This window comes from Liolophura sinensis, chromosome 7 (genome assembly GCF_032854445.1).
Source record: "Liolophura sinensis isolate JHLJ2023 chromosome 7, CUHK_Ljap_v2, whole genome shotgun sequence".
In the NCBI taxonomy this organism is placed as follows: Eukaryota; Metazoa; Mollusca; class Polyplacophora; order Chitonida; family Chitonidae; genus Liolophura; species Liolophura sinensis.
The window spans coordinates 43,855,425-43,875,457 of NC_088301.1; the positions used below are offsets into that span (position 1 = coordinate 43,855,425).

At 37.3% G+C, this 20,033-nt stretch overlaps 2 protein-coding genes across 2 annotated transcripts; one reads left to right on the forward strand and one right to left on the reverse strand.

Annotated features, from left to right (window-relative positions):
* Window positions 1-277: 277 nt before the first annotated feature.
* LOC135470538 (uncharacterized) lies at window positions 278-11,142 on the reverse strand. Its single transcript, XM_064749542.1, has 2 exons — window positions 11,071-11,142; window positions 278-5,769 (listed from the first exon to the last, which is right to left on the reverse strand). The coding sequence occupies exon 2, from the start codon at window positions 5,700-5,702 to the stop codon at window positions 3,828-3,830; it is 1,875 nt and encodes a 624-aa protein (XP_064605612.1). The 5' UTR covers window positions 5,703-5,769; window positions 11,071-11,142; the 3' UTR covers window positions 278-3,827.
* A 70-nt stretch (window positions 11,143-11,212) lies between these two features.
* LOC135471094 (uncharacterized) lies at window positions 11,213-18,721 on the forward strand. The gene is made up of 4 exons (XM_064750143.1): window positions 11,213-11,461; window positions 12,822-13,921; window positions 14,874-14,998; window positions 16,535-18,721. The coding sequence occupies exons 1-4, from the start codon at window positions 11,346-11,348 to the stop codon at window positions 17,564-17,566; spliced, it is 2,373 nt and encodes a 790-aa protein (XP_064606213.1). The 5' UTR covers window positions 11,213-11,345; the 3' UTR covers window positions 17,567-18,721.
* Window positions 18,722-20,033: the final 1,312 nt, after the last annotated feature.

The window sequence follows — 20,033 nt, forward strand, 5'->3', positions numbered from 1 at the left end:
CACTTTAACTCACAGCAACCACATTGGTGAGAGTGGTTCCTGGATCATTGCGCTGCACAAGCACGCATCCTCCAGGTCATAGAGTATATACAATGTAGTGCAGAATAGATATACCTGGTACCACTTTCCCTGACCCATAGAACCCAATGACATATATATATGACTACAATGATCTGTCACCTGCAGGATTCTGACCTCACCAGAGTCTTAAGACTCTGAGGAACTGAACAGTATTATCACATTAACCAAAAAAGAAAAAGAAACCAGGCTGTATGTTTTGGCAAATTATTTATTGTGTGCATTATGTCATGCTTCTGTACATAAAAATATATAGGTATAAATTGACGCAATAATTTAAATTATTTATACAGGCTAGTAAACTATACATGCAATTTAAGATTAAAACACACAAAGATATACTACAAAGCTGATGACATTCATTCACACAAATTGCGCATGCTCTCAATAAGGCAACCGGGTGTATAACAATTACAATGCTTCATTAAAACATTGTGGCTACAAACCACTGAAGAAAGATTTATGCCATAAAATATGAAAATATACATGTAAGAGATAAATAAAAATGAAAGCAATGAACTCCACTTAAAATTGAGAGAAGAATAACCCGCCAATTACACTAAAATTCTCACTAAATTGAAACATGCTTAGATAACATCATTAAAAATAGGTCCAGATAGCTCACAACAAAACTTCTAACAGGTTATTATTTAAAAAATTAACAGCTTATTTTTGGGTAAAAAGCCATTTACTATTTGTTGCAATGCTTTTGCTTTAGAACGCTTAGTCATGGCTACCTATCTCTTCACAAAACAAATGTTCATTCATCAGCAAATACAATGAGCAAAGACCGCTCATTTTGTACATGTGCGTATAACAAATCAATGAGAGAAACACGTGCTGCTGAAAAACAATCCACTTGACAATCTAGATATATCTGTATCACAGTTAAGTCCCCCCCCCCCCAAAAAAATCGAAAGTCACTTCTCATATTTTAAATTTCAAGAATCCTCTAGAATTTATTAACTTCTTCATTATCTAAGCTACCATGAACTTCTAAACAGGATTTTACCACTAAGAGGCATCTGTCTTAATATGAAGAGCAGAGAAATGAATCAGATGAGCACTGACCAAATAAGACATTAAACTAAATGGAAGATAAAAAAAAAAAAAAGACCATAAACCTGATAATGTTGCCAAACAAAGAGAAGGGCAAGATGAGTTTCATTCACAAGAGTTCTCTTTTAGAACTTAAAAATATTAATCAACACGAATCAACCTGGAAGACAAAAGGATTATTACAGATTGAAAAAAGATAATTGATAAAAAAGCATACACCTGGTATCAAACAATACAAGTGAGTAATATTACACAAGGACAAGAGCCCTTATGATAATTACAAGTTAAGGTAATAAAAGAAAAATAAATAAAGAAATGAGTCAACTTATAACATACTTCAAAAATGTTTCTGCTAAAAATGTAAACATTTCCTGTTTACCTAAGATGCATGTCAACCACACTGACATAAAATACAGTCCAGGTTATCATACTTCAACGTTATCTGTAGGTATTATCCATCTATATCAAAGAAACATGTACTTGTGAAAGTCACACTGTTTGACAAAGAAATAGACATATTGGCTAGTATGAAAACACTATACTGCTAAATGCTTTTGAAAATTTAATATCAAATTATCTGATAAAATATGCACGGTATACACACACAGAGTTATATATACATATATGCATACACACATCAATGCATACTGTTTTATTACGATAATACACATGCATAACATTCTTACATGACCACTTGGATCCAACAAACATCACATTACTGTCAAGTTGGTCATAAACTATTTAGTCAAGGTACTTCCAAAGGGGAAGGTCTGACTACTTTGCTTTTGTATTTATGCTTTAAGGTACCACCTAACAAAAACAGGTTTGCCACAACAATTTCCTCACAGCAAGTGTCAGCAGAAATGGGCATAATACATGTACCTTGGTAAAGCAGCTTTAAACACCGACAAAAGACAGTGATATTTCTGTCCATCCTTGGCAGTGCAAATACAGGCCAAGCCCTAAAAGTCCAACTCAATAGGATCATCATCCCACATGAAATGGTAGTAATAAGCCTTTTGGGGGACATTTTTCTGTTTAACATTTTTGACAAATGTATATTTTGCAAGAATTCAGCAACAATGGATTTTATTTATCCATAAAAAAGTGCATCTTGCTGGGGTTTTTTTTTATCCTCTCTATTTTCATACCATCATATCTCAAGTAAAAGAAAGAAATGTAAAAAGATACTACCTTAGAAAGTAGGCCAGCTTTCTGAAATTAAAATTGATGCAGCTAGTACCCAGAAAATGCTGAACCACATTTGGTTTGAATGGGGAATGGGTAAAACTTCTTCCCACCTGTATCAAGATGATCCAAAGTTGTGAAGTCATTTGTTCTTTCCTTTATTAGGTCACAAATATCAGTGTATGTGTGCTCATAAAACATATATGAAGTACACACTTACTGCAACGTCACAGAGGAAAACGATGTGTTCTACTCTCATTTGAGCCTTCTGTGTAGCTCGAGTCTCCCATTCATGTTTGAATAAACTATATGCTAAAACAAACCATTTTATTGTTGTGCTAAAGACAGAGTGAATAGTTATTGTAACTCCATGTTTGAGGAAGTACTGGGTTACCAGCACTGGTTTCCCGTTACATCGACCAAAATATTATAATGATACAAAAAGGTAACAGTGTATCACTGCTTAACCTTAGTTTTTCTTTTCATGGAAAATCAAAGATGAGGAAATTTCTGCCCTTGCGGCCTTTTATTCCAATAACAGAAAGTCTTCAGCCTAAAAACTCAGCTTTGATGAAGTAGTTCAAATTAGTTTTTAACTCTGGATAATTAATACATATTTTTTTTTTAATCAGTCAACTAGACTGAGTGAACAAAAATCCTGGACACCTGAAGACAGGTTTAGTATAATGGAAATTGAATGACAAATGCAAAATGTAGCTTTATCATCAGAAGGGGTTACACCTTTCTTTTCATCAGAGTTCCTTGATTAATAATTAAACCACAAAACATGATTGTTTGTTAAAGTAGAAGGCAAGGTTTAAAAAAGAAACATTACAATTTTGGTCAAGTCATTTGTACAATGTAAAATTCACGCACTCAAAATCTGACACAAATCTACCAAGTTCATGGAACATTTCTGTGTAAATTACCAACCTGAAGAAAACAACTGATATAAATTAGATACTGTATGTATTATTTCTTTTGACATACAATTAAAATCACAGTCTGGATCCTGAAAGTCCAAGAATTACTCGTTCAAGGAAGCAAACAAGTGATATTCCAATTTAAGTAGACTGTAGTCCATCATCCAGGAGCAATGGGATTACACAATATTTTGCTATTTTTTTAATACCAGAAACCTTGAACGTTTATGGACAACTAGAATGTCAACATACATTTTAATAGATGTCTAAAAAATATCAACAATACCAATATTAAACCAGAGCCTTGCGTGTCAGTTTATTGCAATTTTTAAAATTTATAACAAATGGAAGTAATCCATTCAACAAGGTTTTTAAAAATATGTCCACTTAGTGATTGCATCAATAATACAGTTTAACATCTAAATGCCAAAACTAAAGCATAGCCCTTCTTGAGATAGGTAAGCACCATGCTTTCCATAAATGGTATGGATACTACAGAAACAATTAAGATCATAAAATGTACCTAAAAATGGTACAGAAATTGTGTCTAAATTAAAAGCATAGTCATTCCAACATGCTTTACAGATCTTCATGGAACAGCTGGGTAGCTAGAATTTCCCCTGTGACAATGGTTTGACAGCCAATCGTGCAGGAGGACTTCTTGCGTTCCGTCTTCGAGTTTTCTTCAGTTGTATCACTTGTAGGGGTTGATGTTCGCATTGATTCCTGCTTTACAGCATCTCCGTTCAACAGGCTTGAGTCACTACTATTTGCAGAAGTAGTCTCCCCTTTCTTCTCGCGTGGCGTCTCTCTGGGACTATCACTTAAAACTGATCGATTCATGAAGTACCTCTCTGCAACCATCGAAACATTTGGGGAATCAGAGTCTAGCGAGTCATCCAGATCAAGATCTTCCACATCTTTAAGCCCTTCCAGCTCCACATGTTTGAAATTCCACACTGGTATTACCCCAGCTCCACTTGGAGCTGCGTCATTGAAGGCGTACTTAACCCCACCAATATTCACGGTAGGTGACTGGAGCATCGAGGAGTTCGAAAGGTGAAAGTCTGGTAAAATCTTCTTCATCTCATCCTCAATGTTCCCTAGAGGAGTGATTGGATCTCTTGGAGACTTATCCAAGTTAAGATCAAGCTTTGCAGAAACTCTTTCAATCATCTCCTCAATGGACTCATTTTCCTTCCACACCTTTGAAGCCCTCCATTTTGCTCTACTTCCTTTTGGAGCCGCAACAGCATCAAAGCACACCATTTCTCCTGGCGACAAAATATGACCCAAGTCCTCAACTGACTTGCCAAATATCTGGCGATCAATGAATACGTGTTCATGGCGCCCAAGGTCAATGATGGCCCAGAGCTTAGCAACATGAAAAATTCGACCTTTCCGGTTGCTAATGCTGGGTTGTTGAACAGTTTGCGGACGGCTGCCTGTGATTATCACATTGAGCCTAGCATTCTTTTTTAGGGTGACCTTCCCGCCTTCTAACAAAATAAAAATGTTGGCATGTTGTTGGATGAATGCCTCAAGGTCAGTCTTGCTCCACCCCACCGTATTTCTCAGGCTCTCCGGAGCCTGACTGAAATGTCCTGTAAGCTGTGTCATTGTGATATCAACCTTCTTCTCAATGGTGTTCTTCAGAAACATGACCGCCTTGTATTCGTTGGCAGTCATTGTCACTGGCCCAGCTTTAGAAGAAGGGGTACCTAATGACACTGGTCGTTGAACCATAGCTGCAGCACCAGAGTTTGGATGATCCATATGTAATGAGGTGGGACGCTTCCTTCTATTGACTGGAGTTCTAGGACTAGCCATTGATGCCCCTGTGAATCTGGCATCAGTAGAAGAGGGGTACCTACTGTCAGCATCGTTTGGAATTCTGATATCAAAACTTTCTGTGCCCGAAGCCCCAGAGAGAAGTTGTAAATAGTTGTCCTTCAGGCCAACCAATTCTCCTTCAATAACAAAAATCAAAGGATGCTTCATCAGCCAACTTTCGAACTCATTCTGAGGTCCAACGCATTCACGTATTTCCGCAGAGGCCTGTGATAGATGACCAGCAAGACTTTTTATGTGAACCCACTTCTCTTTCTTCTTTACCATTCTGTTGCGAAAATAATTCACAGCCTCCGTTTCCACAGAGACGTCTGGAAGACTTGAGGATGGGGACGCTGGGCTACTTTCCCGGACTGAAGTTCCCAAGCTGGCTGTTCCATCATTGAGGCTGACAAGGTTTCCATTAACCTTAAACAAAGACGGGTACTTGAGAAGAAACTTCTTCAGGCCAGTTTCATTCCCTCCTGCTGACTGTCTCATTTCGGCTGTGAAGCTACGACTTCCGAAATGACCTGCCAGTTGACTGATTGTAAGAGGAGCAGGTGAGTTCATCAGGATTTCCAAGTAGTACAACATGGCTTTGTGGCCCGCATCGTCAGCCATCTTGATCGAAAAAACTGGTTATCTGACTTGTTGATGGTGTGTTTCGTGATGGGGTCGAAATGTTACCCTGAAAAAAAAAGAAAAAGCAAAGAATAAGAATTAAACTTCGAGACTGATTTCAACAGTGCAACACACTGAGATCCTAAAATGCTATCGTACAATAATACACATAATCATGACTATCTGAATATTTTTTGATGGTACCTTTCAAAATCAGCAAATTTATTCCTTACATAACGTTAATGCTGCTGCTCTCCAAATGCTAAGCTGAAATAAATGTCACAATGACTTTCTATTTCAGGATTAGCCGAGTAGAATACAAAATCTCAAGATTAATCTGGAACTACCCAGGTAATCGTCTCAGGCTAACAAAAGTTACTGATATATGGTTTTAGTTTATCAAATTGGCCAGTTTGGGTAGAAAAAAAACAGCCTGAGGAGTCCTAGATCCAACCAACACACACAGGTACTTCAAAATTACAATTTTTGAATACACAAATATTGAAGACAACTGACTGAATGTCCATGTTAAATTAATGTACTCTTTATCAGATTCTAAACAGGCACAGAGCCATAGCAGAACAGCTCTGTTGCCTGTGCCCCTGTCTTTAACATGGAAAAAGACGCTGACATGGCTTACATATCAGATAGCATTTTGTTCCATATCCCACACTATGAGGGGCTTTGCCATCCCCTCAAGCTTACATTTCTCTTTCATCTGTCCCTGTGGATATGTATATGTACTGTGTGCATACATGCTGATCACACATTTATTACATGCATGTTACTGCTAGTCTTACAGCATACAAATGTGTTACAAACAGGTACATTTATCCTATTCACATTTATTTGTATTATAACTTTGAGCATTTGTGTCAAAAACCTGAGACTTAATACCTACCATATACATATTTAAGTAAGTAATTGTCCTGGACAAATTAACTGGGGAACGTATCCATATCTTCAAATGTACTGGTACTCTCTTTTATTAAAACAGAAGTATTTCAAATGAGCTTTTTGTTTAAGCTGATATTGGCTGATTAGGCAGAAAACAGTTATTTTGATTTCTCAGCATTATTACTATCTTGTAACTAGAATGTCTCTTTATTCATATTGCCTGAACACACGCAGGAGATTTTTAAATTGACACCAGATGTGAATCAGGTTGACCTTAGTATGCCTATAAACACCATCCTGTTTGCGTGCTGTTAAAGCGTGTACAATCTATTGCCTACCTCAGTAGCCTCACTGGCCTTTAGCTCCTCCCTTACCATTAAAAGCATTTTTATCCCATAAGACGGAACATTTTTTGTACTCATACGTGTCAAAACATGTCATGAACTAAATAAATGCAAATGCTCTCAAAGATTACCTTCATAAGCATACCTTTTAAACATACATAGGGCTTAAAGGATTAGTGTCAGATTTATTATTGCCCCATAATTAGCTACCACTTCATATATTGTTAAATTCAATTTAAAACAATATTTAAAAAAGAATATTAATCCGAGTAATAAAGCACTTAAAATCACTAGACAATGAGGCTGCTTTTATGCATTTTTTTTTCTGCCAACACTCGGTAATCTCTGCTTAATTACGTATTACAAGTCCAACCTGTATTAGCTGTCAGAGCTTCGCCACAAAATGGTTTGCTGTTCTGCAAACGGTTGTTAAAACAGGTTCATGAAGAACCCTGTAATGAAAGTCTCCACACGATTTGACTCTCAGGAACGCATGAATTTAGAGTACAAGACATGAAAATTTTGTACCAGTCAAAAACCATCGTATCTGCTCTCGCCATTTTACAGCTGAAAGCTATGAGGGGAAAACAGCTTAATAGAGACTAAAACTGACGTGAAAACTGACAGAAAGCTAATCTCTGTACACTAAATCTGATGTCTACATTTATATTGTACACAGCTATATATATGTATATAGGCAAAGAATATTCAGAATGCCTACAATAACATGTAATAGTCAACTCACATGGTATATGAAATTTAGAATATACAGCAGGGAATAGAATGATATTTATTGTGAAGCGGACAGAGGGAAAGAATAGACCTCTCTAGCTGAAGATCAGCTAGGGAATCTAATGTTTTTGGCGGTCTTATAGTCATTGAAATGTTCTACTACTATGCAAATTTGGATGTCTTACCATACTGAAGAACAAAAAAAGAAACATTGAAATGTTCTACTACTATGCAAATTTGGATGTCTTACCATACTGAAGAACAAAAAAAGAAAAAACCTCAGCATTTGTCTAAAACATAAAAATGGCTTTAAACCAGTTTTCCTAAGACCAGAAAAAGATACAGTAACCTGTAGTCATGAGGTCAGTGGTGATGCATGTAGATGTCAAAACCACTGTTTGTGAGGAGGGAAAAGCATATCCCACTTTTACAGTGAGTTCATCTAAGACTCGAGTTCCTAAAATTCCCAACCTTTGATGGAAAATATGCATGAAATACAGAAGTTACTAAGAAATATTAAATATGCCTAAAAAATATTTTTTTCTTCAACTTTCTTCATTTCCCTTAAAACCATAATCTGGGTTTAAGTGTCCTTCAATGGAGAACAAAAATGTAAGCATAATGCGAAAATGTATGCCCTGCATTAAAAGACCCCTTATCTCTTATCATGTAGCACTCTCTTTGATTTTTACCTTAACCATTAGGGCAGTGGGACCTGTCCCATTCCAGGAAGTTGCCATGATCTTGTATAATATATTTATCTGAACTCTTTGAAAAAAAAAACAGGTAGAAATTAGTGATTGCTTGTTGATTACAACACAGATATCCAAGTGCAGTCAGACAGAAAGTGAGCTGTGAAAGTTTTCATGACACAAAATCCTTACTGCATGAATTAGAGAGCCATTGTTGTATTACAATGTTCCGCCTGTATCAGTTTGGTAAGGGGGAAACCACAGAAAGAGGCATCTATCAGAGTAATGAGTGGACTATCTACTTTTGTCGGTCCTGTTATTTCACCCGACAATCACACAGCTGAACTTGTTCACCTATTATGTCTCAGCAAGAGACTCACCTAACCGACCACAGTTTCTACAAACTTCATATATCTATGATGGCATACTTTTAGTGTAGTGGGTCCTGCGTAAAACACCAATCAAAATCCAAACATTTGACTGCACTTAACTTTTTAAAATACATCTAAAGAATGTAAAGCTATCAGAGATCAATCCCAGAATGCAATGGAATGCATTAATTCAACCTATCTTATTAACATAATGTGTTGTATTTATGAGCAAATTATCCCAGAAACCTTAATTTGAATTACGTAAAATCAACACATTATGTCTAAAAACAGGTTTGAGCACTCTCAATGAATGGGAAGCAATTTATGTTAGGGGTAACCACATGTATTAAACTAACATTCAGTGATACATCTATAATGCAAAAATGTGACATGTCACGCTTTGCAATAGAAAATAAAAAAATCTTATACATTCAAATGACATACAATTTAAATTTACAGACTGTATTTAGATACATAAGTGATGATAGCTGATAATTTCAAATGCATATGCTATATTAAAAGCAATGCTCACCTTGTCAAAACTGCATGTACAACAGCTTGACCCTATACCAACTAAATGGAAATATTTTGAAGGTTCAACTGATCTCACAGTATTTATAGGGTAAGATTCTTGAAATAACAACTCAGACTATAGTAACACACAGACATAATATAGAATTAGGCTTGGTAAATAATAAACCAATACCAAGGGACTAAACAATATAAACTTATAATATATGTATTTATTTTTAAAACCATTGAGAGCCCAAAAGCTCAATTCATATACTTTTAGAGAACAAAAGAGGGTAATCAGATTATATTGGTAACTTTCTGATTTAAGCCACATTGTTTGTTCAGTAATACCCAGCAGAGATGTTTGGCAAGACCAGATTAACATTCACTGCATGAGACATATTTGACATTGGGTTTTTTCAATATTCCAGTTGTGCTATGCCATGTAATATGAATAAAAAAATTTTCTAATTCTGTATGACAAGCTCAAAGCAAAACCACTTAATTATCATCCCTACCCTCTATCTAACAGCTTTAAGCATGGTTTTCGTCATGATTATTAAGTACTGTTGTAACTGCAATCATATCTAACATTATTACTTTGGCTCTTGGGTTAAAGCAATTATCATCTTAACCAGTGCTGCAAAAAGTGGTTCCTCAATTCAAGTGTGTTCCTTATGGTCATGCTGGATTGGAGAATATTAAACACAGCAATTTACAAATGGTAAATGCCTTCTGTAATCTAAATAAACTATTAACTCAAATACCCATTACAATAAAATGTCTCTGAAAGACTTCAAAGAAGTTTGCATGTCTATTTCCTGACAGGAATATATACTTCCAAACAAACCTAGGCGGTGGGCATATACGCCATTCCTGAAACTTCTGCCTTTCATGAAAAACGGAACCTGCTTAAGCCCTATTCATCAAGATACTCTGCAATGTCCTGATATGAACGAAATTTGTATATCTTGTTGAAAAACATAAAATGTCTGCATATAAACTGATACTCACTCTACCCTTTCATATTTACACTGTATTCTGGCAGATACAAACATTAATACTTATAAATGTTATTTTTTAAGTTTATTTTCTACATGAAATTTAATAGTGGCGGGCCCACCACGTAAATATAATTTTGAGAAATTACCAGTAAAGTTGTCTGTTAAATGGAGGTGAACAGGCCTACATAACTGTTCCTGCAAAACATTCCCACAACTAGAAAAGCAGGTATCGTGACCCATTCTGTATAGTTCAGTTGTGCTAAACTAAGGGTAAACATATACAGACTTGTGCAACACATGCAAGCTGAATAAAAATATCTCAATGGTCTTACATTTGGGGCTACATGTAGTAAGTTTACTGTAAGACTAGTCCGTCTTGATGGACTCATTGTGCTATTTTAAAATTCCATGACATTCTGCATTACGATGATTGTCAAAATTTTGAAATAACATACCGGTACTGATCTACATGAAGATGGACTATAAGTACAAGAAGACTAGTGTAATTCCCTTTGAAGAAAAATGTTGCTTTTATTGCAAAAGTCGTATAACAGTACAACAGTTCAAATATGTGTAAGTCCATCATGTAACATGACCGTGTAATTCAAAGTCGCACAAGATTATGAAGATATGTGAATGTGAGTTCTGACAGTGACACTGTCCGTAATCTGGTAACGTTGATCGTCAGAAACTTCTGATAAGCTCACGCCTCCCTGAAAAGCAGTCTTGATATGATTGTAATTAAGATTGACGTTCAAAGACTTGCGAAACACGATAACACATTTGTGTATCAAACCAAATTCTATTAAACTTACTTTGTTTGTGCCAAGTTCTAAATCAGGCCACCATTCCCGAACAAGTCAGATCCGAAAATGTGGAAATACGATCTGCCAGCTTCGACTTCCGCTGTTGCGCGCATGTCCGGAAAAAAGCGCCATTTTGAGTCCCAAATTTGAAAACTGGCTGCAACGTATAGAGAGTTTTCATTTTCCGACTGGGAACCATGAACTTTGGCCAGAAAATGATATATTCAGGAAACGGACATCAATTAGTTTTAGTGAATGCAATACCTATGCTTTAAAAGACGAGAATGATTTTGTCGGACCTTTTTTCAGCGGTTTACCAGTTGCTGTGGGACTCTACGATAGATTTAGCCTTCTTTATCTTTGTTGATATTGTTGTGAAAACAACATTAAAGGATGTCACGTAAGTATAAGAACCACAAGTCTTACCGTGTGTAGAGAATAATGGAAGTTTGAAACAAAGAGTTTATGGTAGGCTTCTATGCTCAATTGTACTTACCAATCCTGAAACCAGTGGGCCTACTGTAGTGATGCAGTTTTGTAAGAGAAGAACCTGGGCCCAGTTTCACGAAGCACTGTTAACGTTATGTACACTTAACTACCACGGTAGCCAGCACTGTAGGCATTACGTCGTCGTGGTAGTTGCGAGCCTGTAGCGTTAAGAGAGCTTGCGTGCTCATAACGTTCAAAGAGTTTCGTGAAACTGGGCCCTGTTCAGTCCATCTAGATGGATTCAGTGTACCATTTTAAAATTCTGACCTTCATCATAACAATGAATCCATCCTAGCACAATTCTAGGGCTAGCCTTTAAAATCTAGCCCTGCCTTACTAGAATGCTTTAACCCGGAGGTAGGCAAGATTGCATTGACGCGCTTGGAGCGCTCTATCAAACATTACTCTAAATGTTCCTACATGTATTCTTAGTAAAGCCCACATATTGTTTGATTGTTGGCCTATCTTTTTTAAAAAGAAAACCGAAGATAAATATCAAACTTCTTCTCCGCCATGTGAGTGGCACTTCACTCGCGTGCAGCAGTGGCCAGCAGGTGAAGAGGTAAAAGATAAGTTGGGAATATACATGGAATTAAACGACAATGGATGATCTGTACAGCATGTCCGAAATGTCAGCAAGGGGAAGTTTTGTACTTATGACACCATCAAGCAGTTTTGTAGAACGTCACTTCTCTTTAGTTGAAGATTTGATACTCCATTTAGTTGCATGCACTATATGTTAATGAGCCGTATGAAATTTCAGTGAAAAGGTTTGCAACATGGACAGTTTGGACAACTTGTAGCCAACACTTGTTTAAGTGGACAGGTGAAATCAAACATGTTCTTGTTTTCCTTCCTTCCGAAATGTTTGAGAGAGTGTGCAGATTTTTCAGTGAATTGAATCTACATTCATAATCCTGTACCATCATAACCCCCCCAAAAAAAACAACCTCATCTTTACAGCTCCCCAGCACTTTTAACCTGGGAGATATTAGGAAAATGAAAGCTGGACACACTGCAGAAACAAACAAGGTTATTTTTTGGACTTTCACATTTGGCAGTAGGGGGTGATTTTCTTAAGGGGTTTCCATCAGTAAACCTGACCTCTATCAGTGTGTACCACTGAAAAGTTCTTGCATATGGCAGAAATGTTTAAGTGCCCATGAAATTTACTTCATGAATTTTTGAATTTTCTCAATTGCCATATTGTTTGCCAGTAATAAAGAAGGATGAAATTGGTTTATCTGGTGTTTTATATGTGTCAATTTTAGAACTGAAGCAGAGAGGAGGACTGTCTGGCTGTATGAAGTAGCTGTGCTCACATGTCTATGCGTGATCATCTACCTGTGTGACCATTTCCCATTTGTACTTGTGACCCTCACCATAACAACATTGATTGTGACCCAGTTTTTTAATCGAGTTAGTCTGCATCAGTGGTGGACAGCCCTACAAACACGTTGGGATGAATACCAACAGCACCAAGAGAGTATTCACCGAGACCAGCGACTATCCACCCAACAACATGGCTATCAATGCCCTCCTCAACAGCCAAACTTCATGGCTAGAATGATGCAGAAACTGTCCACTGCATTTTCAGTGTTCATTCCTCAGAGTGAAAGTGGCAAGGTAGCATCATCCAGATTGAACAGAAACCATGCCCAGCTAAATTCTAACTCCACTGACCCAGGTCGAGAAAACCCTCAGGTTACTGTTCGTTGGAGAGGCAAAGGTCTTCACCAGGTGACACCAGAAGTTTACAGCAAGCGTGCACCAGGTGCAGGTGTTTCTGGTAGGGTAGCTGGGACTGGTAGTGTTGGGAATCTCCGAGGAATAACCATTAATAACACTCCCCTTCCGACAAAGGCCATATCCTCTGACAACGCATCCAGTGTCTCTCAGAGCCCCACAGCAAGGAAACAACTAAGACACTCTATTGACCACAACCTGTCACTAAAGTCTAAGGTGCTGTCTGTTTTTGGAATCAATCCGTACGTTAAAGTTCCCCCAGGGCTGAAGAATGAGGGGCAGAATTTGTGTTTTATGAATTGTGTCCTGCAGTGTTTGGCAAGAACTCCTCACTTGCTTGACCGTCTCTCAACAGAGGCTTACGAAGAAGCCAGCTGCAGTGTGGCTGAGTCAGCATTTATTAGTGCTTTAACAGAACTGCTTCGGTACTGTAATACTTCACCTGGCACAAGTGACATCGCAGCTCTTGATCCCGTGGCCCTCCAGCAAGCAGCATCATATTTGCCAGGATCACCAGTAGTTCCTCTGGGTCACCGCCAGATTCAACAAGATGCCGGGGAATTCCTTATGTGGCTGTTGTCAACAGTGCATTCAGTCCTCAATAAGAACCGAAGAGGGAAAGAAGGTGAGACCAACATGTGCATGTAACTAGGCGATGCGCAATAATTATTTTGTGTGTGGTAAATCCATGACTTTAAAAACTCTTGTGTGTGTATGAGTATCACAAAGAACAGTAATCAACTACATACATGCATTTACATTAATGGGATAACGGTGAGTTTTCTTCCCACAAAAGGTGGCGCTAGTGTGAATTAGGACTTGCACGTCACAAGTCTTATGTTGTGCGACGTCAAACATGTTGCATGTAATGGTTTCATCTGTGACATATTGTGTCTACCCATTGTGACAACGCGCTGTTGATGGCACAGTGGAATGTCGAGCATCATTGAAATGGCGTAATACGCCCCACTTCAGACTTCAGACTATCCCATTGCTGGTGATTTAATGTTTTTGATGTTAAAATGTGCAGTTGTTAATAGTCATACAGACAGCAACACAACAGGCTTTATTCTACTGGCACATGACTCCTCAAAACCCTCACTTTCACACTATGCACATAATGCATTTGGCTAGTTTCTGGGAGAGTGAATGCATTTTATGGTTGAGTTGGATGACTTCATAGTGCACCACTACCTGTTAGTTTAAAGAGAGAACAAAAACTACAGTTTCTTTGAGTAAGCGTGTAATTTCTTATATGCAAAGAAAGTGTATGTCTACCTTCCAATTCTTGGAGGTTTGATAGTTTTCTGTGAATAGTGTCAGAAATTGACGTTGAAAACAAGTTTGATGCGATACAGAATTGTTTGCTGATTCTGCCATTAAAGCATGTAGAGTGATGTGTATCACTTACAGTAACATAGTCTAAATTGTGACAGAAAAAGAAATAGGATGTGCTAATGTGAATGATAGTACAACTACATGTATCATTGCAGTTGTAACGTACTGTTTTTTCTTGTTCAGCATGATTTTTTTCTTTAAGAAAAATTCTTTTTTTTTTTTGTTGATTCCTTAAACAGTTGGAAATCCCAAGAGGATCAGCGCTGACAGATTTGACAGTGCCACACTGGCAATGCTGAAGTTTGTGTATGGTGACTTAAACGCTAAGCGGATTCAGGAATTGAAATATGCCTGCAGAAGAGAGGTTTGTGAAGCTTTGTGAATTTTATTATAGTATGCAAAAAATAACTACAGTTGAAGAAAACTTTGGACAAATTGCTTGCATTTAACTCAGTGCTATGTATAGTTATTTCTTGTGTAGCGCAAAATATCGATTGAATATTCTTGAATTAAGTATATTCCGAAAGTTGAAAGGTTCCAAAATTAATCTGACTTTCATATTAGTAAAGATAAAGAGATAATACTAAAAGTTGAAAATTGAGTTGTTTTCAGTACGCCCTTATTTCACCAGTTTTGAAACATTTTCAGACTTTTTTTACCCAAGTTCATATTATGCTGTTAAAACAAAAAACAGTCTCACAGATTTTAATATTCATCTTAGATTTTTTTTAGTGATCATTTAAACTTTTTTGAAAGCTTTGAAATACCTTTACAACTATGTTGAAAACCAGAGAAGACACCCAAATTTGTGGGACTGTATTTTATATTAAGTATTCAGCTACCTGGGTGCCAAACTTTCTAGCATTATGTTGAGAACTAAAAGTATTCCACTTCATGACTCTCAAATTCAGAAAGTGAAAAAATGAACAAAATATCTCAACGAATATCTTTGTTTGCAAGTTTATATTTTTATGAAGATCTGCCCTGTCTCCATCAAAATGTGAACTGAGCAACATACAACATTTTAAAAAATTATAGTTCTCCATGAAAGTGTATATAGGGGTTTTATCTCAACAGTTCTGAACAAAACTTGCTGGAATGGATTTATAAACCCCTTACCCAGTAGCACCATCTCAGTAGGGTGGTTCAGGCTGTTGTTTTTGTTAACTTGTATATAAGGCCCACACTGTCTGCAAAGGCAGAGTTCTGCTCAAAAAGTTGTGTACAGTTTACAGACTAATGGTAGCATGGGGCAGTAAACATTTAGCAGATTCCCCTCAGAAAGTTAATCCCCCTATTCAGGGGGAACTAAGAAAACATAACCACCTTGGCTCACAGTTAGTTACACTTCTTGCCAAATTTAAGGTACTGCTTTTTACTTAAAGTGTAGCATATTTCGTGTGACACATTCTCCTTAATTCTCCCACAGCAGTAGAATTTACCCACAGCACAATTTAATTGTTGGCGTCAAAAGTATCAGTTTATGGCCTCTATTTGCTTCTGAAAAACATATCAACGTTCAGGTGAAATACAGGATTTAGGATTCAAAGTTGTTTTCGTCTTCAAGTGAGAGGAATAAGAAAATGAACATTCAAAATGTGAAAAAATGTACAAATTTCAAATGGTCCATTTTTTTCTAACTCCCATGACATACTGTAAGTCAAAAAAGTTAGAGCAGTACAATAAACACTGATCAGATAAATTTTCATAAGGCTGTAACTGAATTCTGTTATTTAGTTTAACACTGATCAGTTTACATCCATAATATATATATATATATATATATATATATATATATATATATATACATATATATATATATATATATATATATATACAGACGTGAGCAGGATTTTTTTTTAGTTACATATACATGTATGCTTTCTGTTGGTGTTTTCAGATTGATTTAGCCAATGGTTTGCAGAACGAGAGTTATGCTGAGCCAATTCAGCGCCTCTCTGATCTAGAATGGTTGACTTACAAGCAGGAAAACATATCAATAGTGGATGATTTGTTTGCTGGGCAGCTTGTTGATGCAGTCCATTGCATGACAGATAATCACATATCTGTTCACACACAGACCTTCATAACACTCCCAGTTCCTATTGTGGCCCCAAGGGAATTATCTGGACTAGTGTACCTGGAAGACTGTTTTACCAAGTTTTGTAACATTGAACACTTGATAGGACCAGAAGGCTTACAGTGCTCCATGTGTGACAATGGCCCACGGCCAGTGTATCCTACGACTCCTGTCGTGCACACACCTCCACCTCAGCTTCCCAACTTCAGGCCATACCCAACCCAGAGAAAAAGCAGTCTCAGGGACTCAGCCATAGGGGCTTCAGACGGAGACTTTTCAGTACTCTCTCCCATTCCAAACATGAATCGGGCATCAAGTAATGATAGTGGGTACCAGGATGTCCAAGTCCGCACATCCACCCCCATGTCTCAGGGTACCAATGGAAGGATGCCCCAGATTTCTCCACCACGAAGGATACGCCTACGAGATGCCCAGCACAGGTGTTTGCTGCGCCAACTTCCCGAGTGCCTTGTCATCCAGGTAATGCGTTTTATGATGAATATGCATGTGGGTGATGTCCGTAAAATCAGAGCACCTGTGCGCATCCCACTAAAGAATCTTGATCTCACTAGTTTCATATTTGACACAGTGACGAATCGTGAAGACATGACAGCCGTCCAGAATTACAGGTATGACCTGTATGCACTATGTGCACACCTGGGAGGTGAGAGTACGAGCTATGGACATTACATTGCCTACTGCAGGAGTGAGGACGGCTCTTGGCACAAGTTTGACGACGAAATTGTCACTGAGGTCAACATGGACTATGAACTCACGACAAAGGAGATACGAGAGAACAGCTACTTGCTTTTCTATAGGCGGCAAGCTGGCAAGCCAAATTCTGGCAGGTGATCAGAGATTTAAGTTTGGTTTTCTGCATTAAGAATGATACCCTCCAATTATGCCACATTACAAATCAATGCTAGATGTTATTGCAGGAAATTGTAACAAGGAAACATATGTCAAGTTGTTGTATTTATGAGAAAATGAGTGACCGTGACAGAAGAGACTGTGAACCAGTTAGGTTCATAAACATGTATCCATTGTAAGGGCTACACGCATGACACTTCTGTTTTTAGCTCACCTGTATGAAGTACTGGCGTAGCTTATGTTGTACCCAGTGTGTTGGCGCAGGTGTCCAATAATAGATAAAGCTATGTTAAAATGTTAGGGGTGGTTTCTAAAAAAGTGCTGCATGTATTGAGCTCTGGATTTGCTCACATGTAGAGCAGAATAACAAGAGAGGGATATTCCATCGTTGATTTGGTGTGTGCATATTAACTATCCTAAATTACTGAGTTCCTGACTTAGTGTATTATGTATAAGAATCAGTGTTAAACAAAATGTTAGGGTTGGTATTTAAAAATGCATATACAGCACAATGATGCAAGGATGTTCCATAGCTGATGCTCTGTGGGCATATTACTTACTGTAAATACCAAATTCACAATTTCAGTTCTTAATGCATTGAACTGAAGTTTTGCATTCATGTGTCTCTTTGGTAGCTTTGCTGCCAATTCTAATTTGTTGTTTTCTCTTATCATATCCACTGTTTATTTGATGTATTTGCATTGTACGTTAGAGGTGATACAGTTATCAGCTTGTAAGTTTCACATTTTGCCCTGAATACAGGTGTTTGCTGTTCTCCGACACTTACTTTAGTATAAAAAAAATATATCATTATCGTCAGTTTTATGTTTGTACATGTAGTTTAGGTGAATGTTCATAATGGTTAATGTGTAAAAACATAAAAAGACGGCTGTTTTTCAACTTGACTGGTTATTCTGTTAATTGTTCTTTCTTTTTGTCAAGATTGCAGACATTATGGAGCAAGTATGCTATTTAACTATTCTCTGCGTGACCTTCTTTTATAGTTCTGTTGTTTTGCATCACCAAACTTTTAACAGTCCCTTTCTCCAGAAACATTTATTTTCTCATAAGAATGGAAAATCTTAAGGAATTCATTTTGTATGTAAATGTACATAGACACACATCAGTCTTGCTCTCAAGGGTTCTCTAATCTGTTTTTGTTTTTTTGTTTTTTTTGTTTTTTTTGGCACAATGTAAAATATCATTATAATAACCCAGGTATTTGTGCTTTCTTTATCATTAACACTTCTGTTTAAATAGGATGGGTTTGATAGTGATTGTCCTAAAATTCAGTGTATATAAACATTTGTATATCTCACTATTTGATACTGTTGGTCCAAAACATTATAGTGTAATTAATCATTTGTACAGCATTGAAATGAAATAAGATACATGTGTGGAGACAAACATGAATTTGAATATGTTGTGCAGCATTTATGTGAGTGTTTTGAATATGTGACCTAGCTGAGTGATGATGAACAATGCCGCTGCTCACAACTACATTCTGCACACTTTCTCTGTGGTTATTTGAATATAGTCATAACACGCATAATGGATGGGCTTTATTGCAGTTTCTACTTTGCCTTGATAACAGCTTTAAATTAAGAAATTCCCTATATTTTGTATGTATTGTTCAAGAAAGTTGAAGGGATTTCTTTCGATGACTATCAAACTTTAAAGGATAGTACGAACTTGTGCTAGCTTACCAGTTTTCAGATTCAAACTTATTTCATATACACAGGGAAATAACAGAATAAATGTAAAATGCAGCAAGTTTGATTTCACTGTGCTAGTGATTTGTGCTTTCTTTCACACCTACAGTATTTCATAGAACTTCGAAGAAAAGCTTATTGATTGGTCTGATGTAACTGTACATAGGTTTGTATTCCGGTGACATGGTACTTACAAGTGATGCTGTGAATAAAGCAATGGTTACTGCTGACTGGATGGTTTGGTATCTACAGTGATACTGTTCATGAAACAGCTGTTACTTTACACAACTGATTTTATTGATCTGATTGGTGTTTAACACCATGCTCACATATTCTCCTCTTATATCAGGGCTGCCATGGTAGAGGGGGTAAGCAATGACCCAAGTGTCTCACATCAACGCCGTTCAAGTCCAGTTCATGCTGAATTCCTCTTTGGCCATAAGTAGGATGATCTGTCAACATCCAGCAGATGGTTGTGGGTTTCCCACCACAAGGCTGGCCGCCATTGTATAAGTGAAATATTCTTGAGTACGGCGTAAAACACCAATTCAGTAAATAAATTAATCCTCTAATATCATAGCTGCTGGTTTTATGGGTGTAAAAAACCGCCCTGTCATGTACATGTGGTGTAATTCAACCCAGAATCCCCTTCTGTCATAATATACTGCTGCCAGACAAAGGCTTTATCTGACTGAGAGCGAGCCCATCTAATTTTGATATTGCCACATGTTACCTTG

Excerpts from the sequence above, each read along its gene's own strand:
- LOC135471094 (XM_064750143.1), top strand. The coding sequence starts at position 11,346 with ATGATTTTGTCGGACCTTTTTTCAGCGGTTTACCAGTTGCTGTGGGAC. Across the intron at positions 11,462-12,821 it reads ACAACATTAAAGGATGTCAC|AACTGAAGCAGAGAGGAGGA; the intron begins GTAAGTATAAGA and ends TGTCAATTTTAG. Across the intron at positions 14,999-16,534 it reads AATATGCCTGCAGAAGAGAG|ATTGATTTAGCCAATGGTTT; the intron begins GTTTGTGAAGCT and ends TGGTGTTTTCAG.
- LOC135470538 (XM_064749542.1), bottom strand. The coding sequence starts at position 5,702 with ATGGCTGACGATGCGGGCCACAAAGCCATGTTGTACTACTTGGAAATC.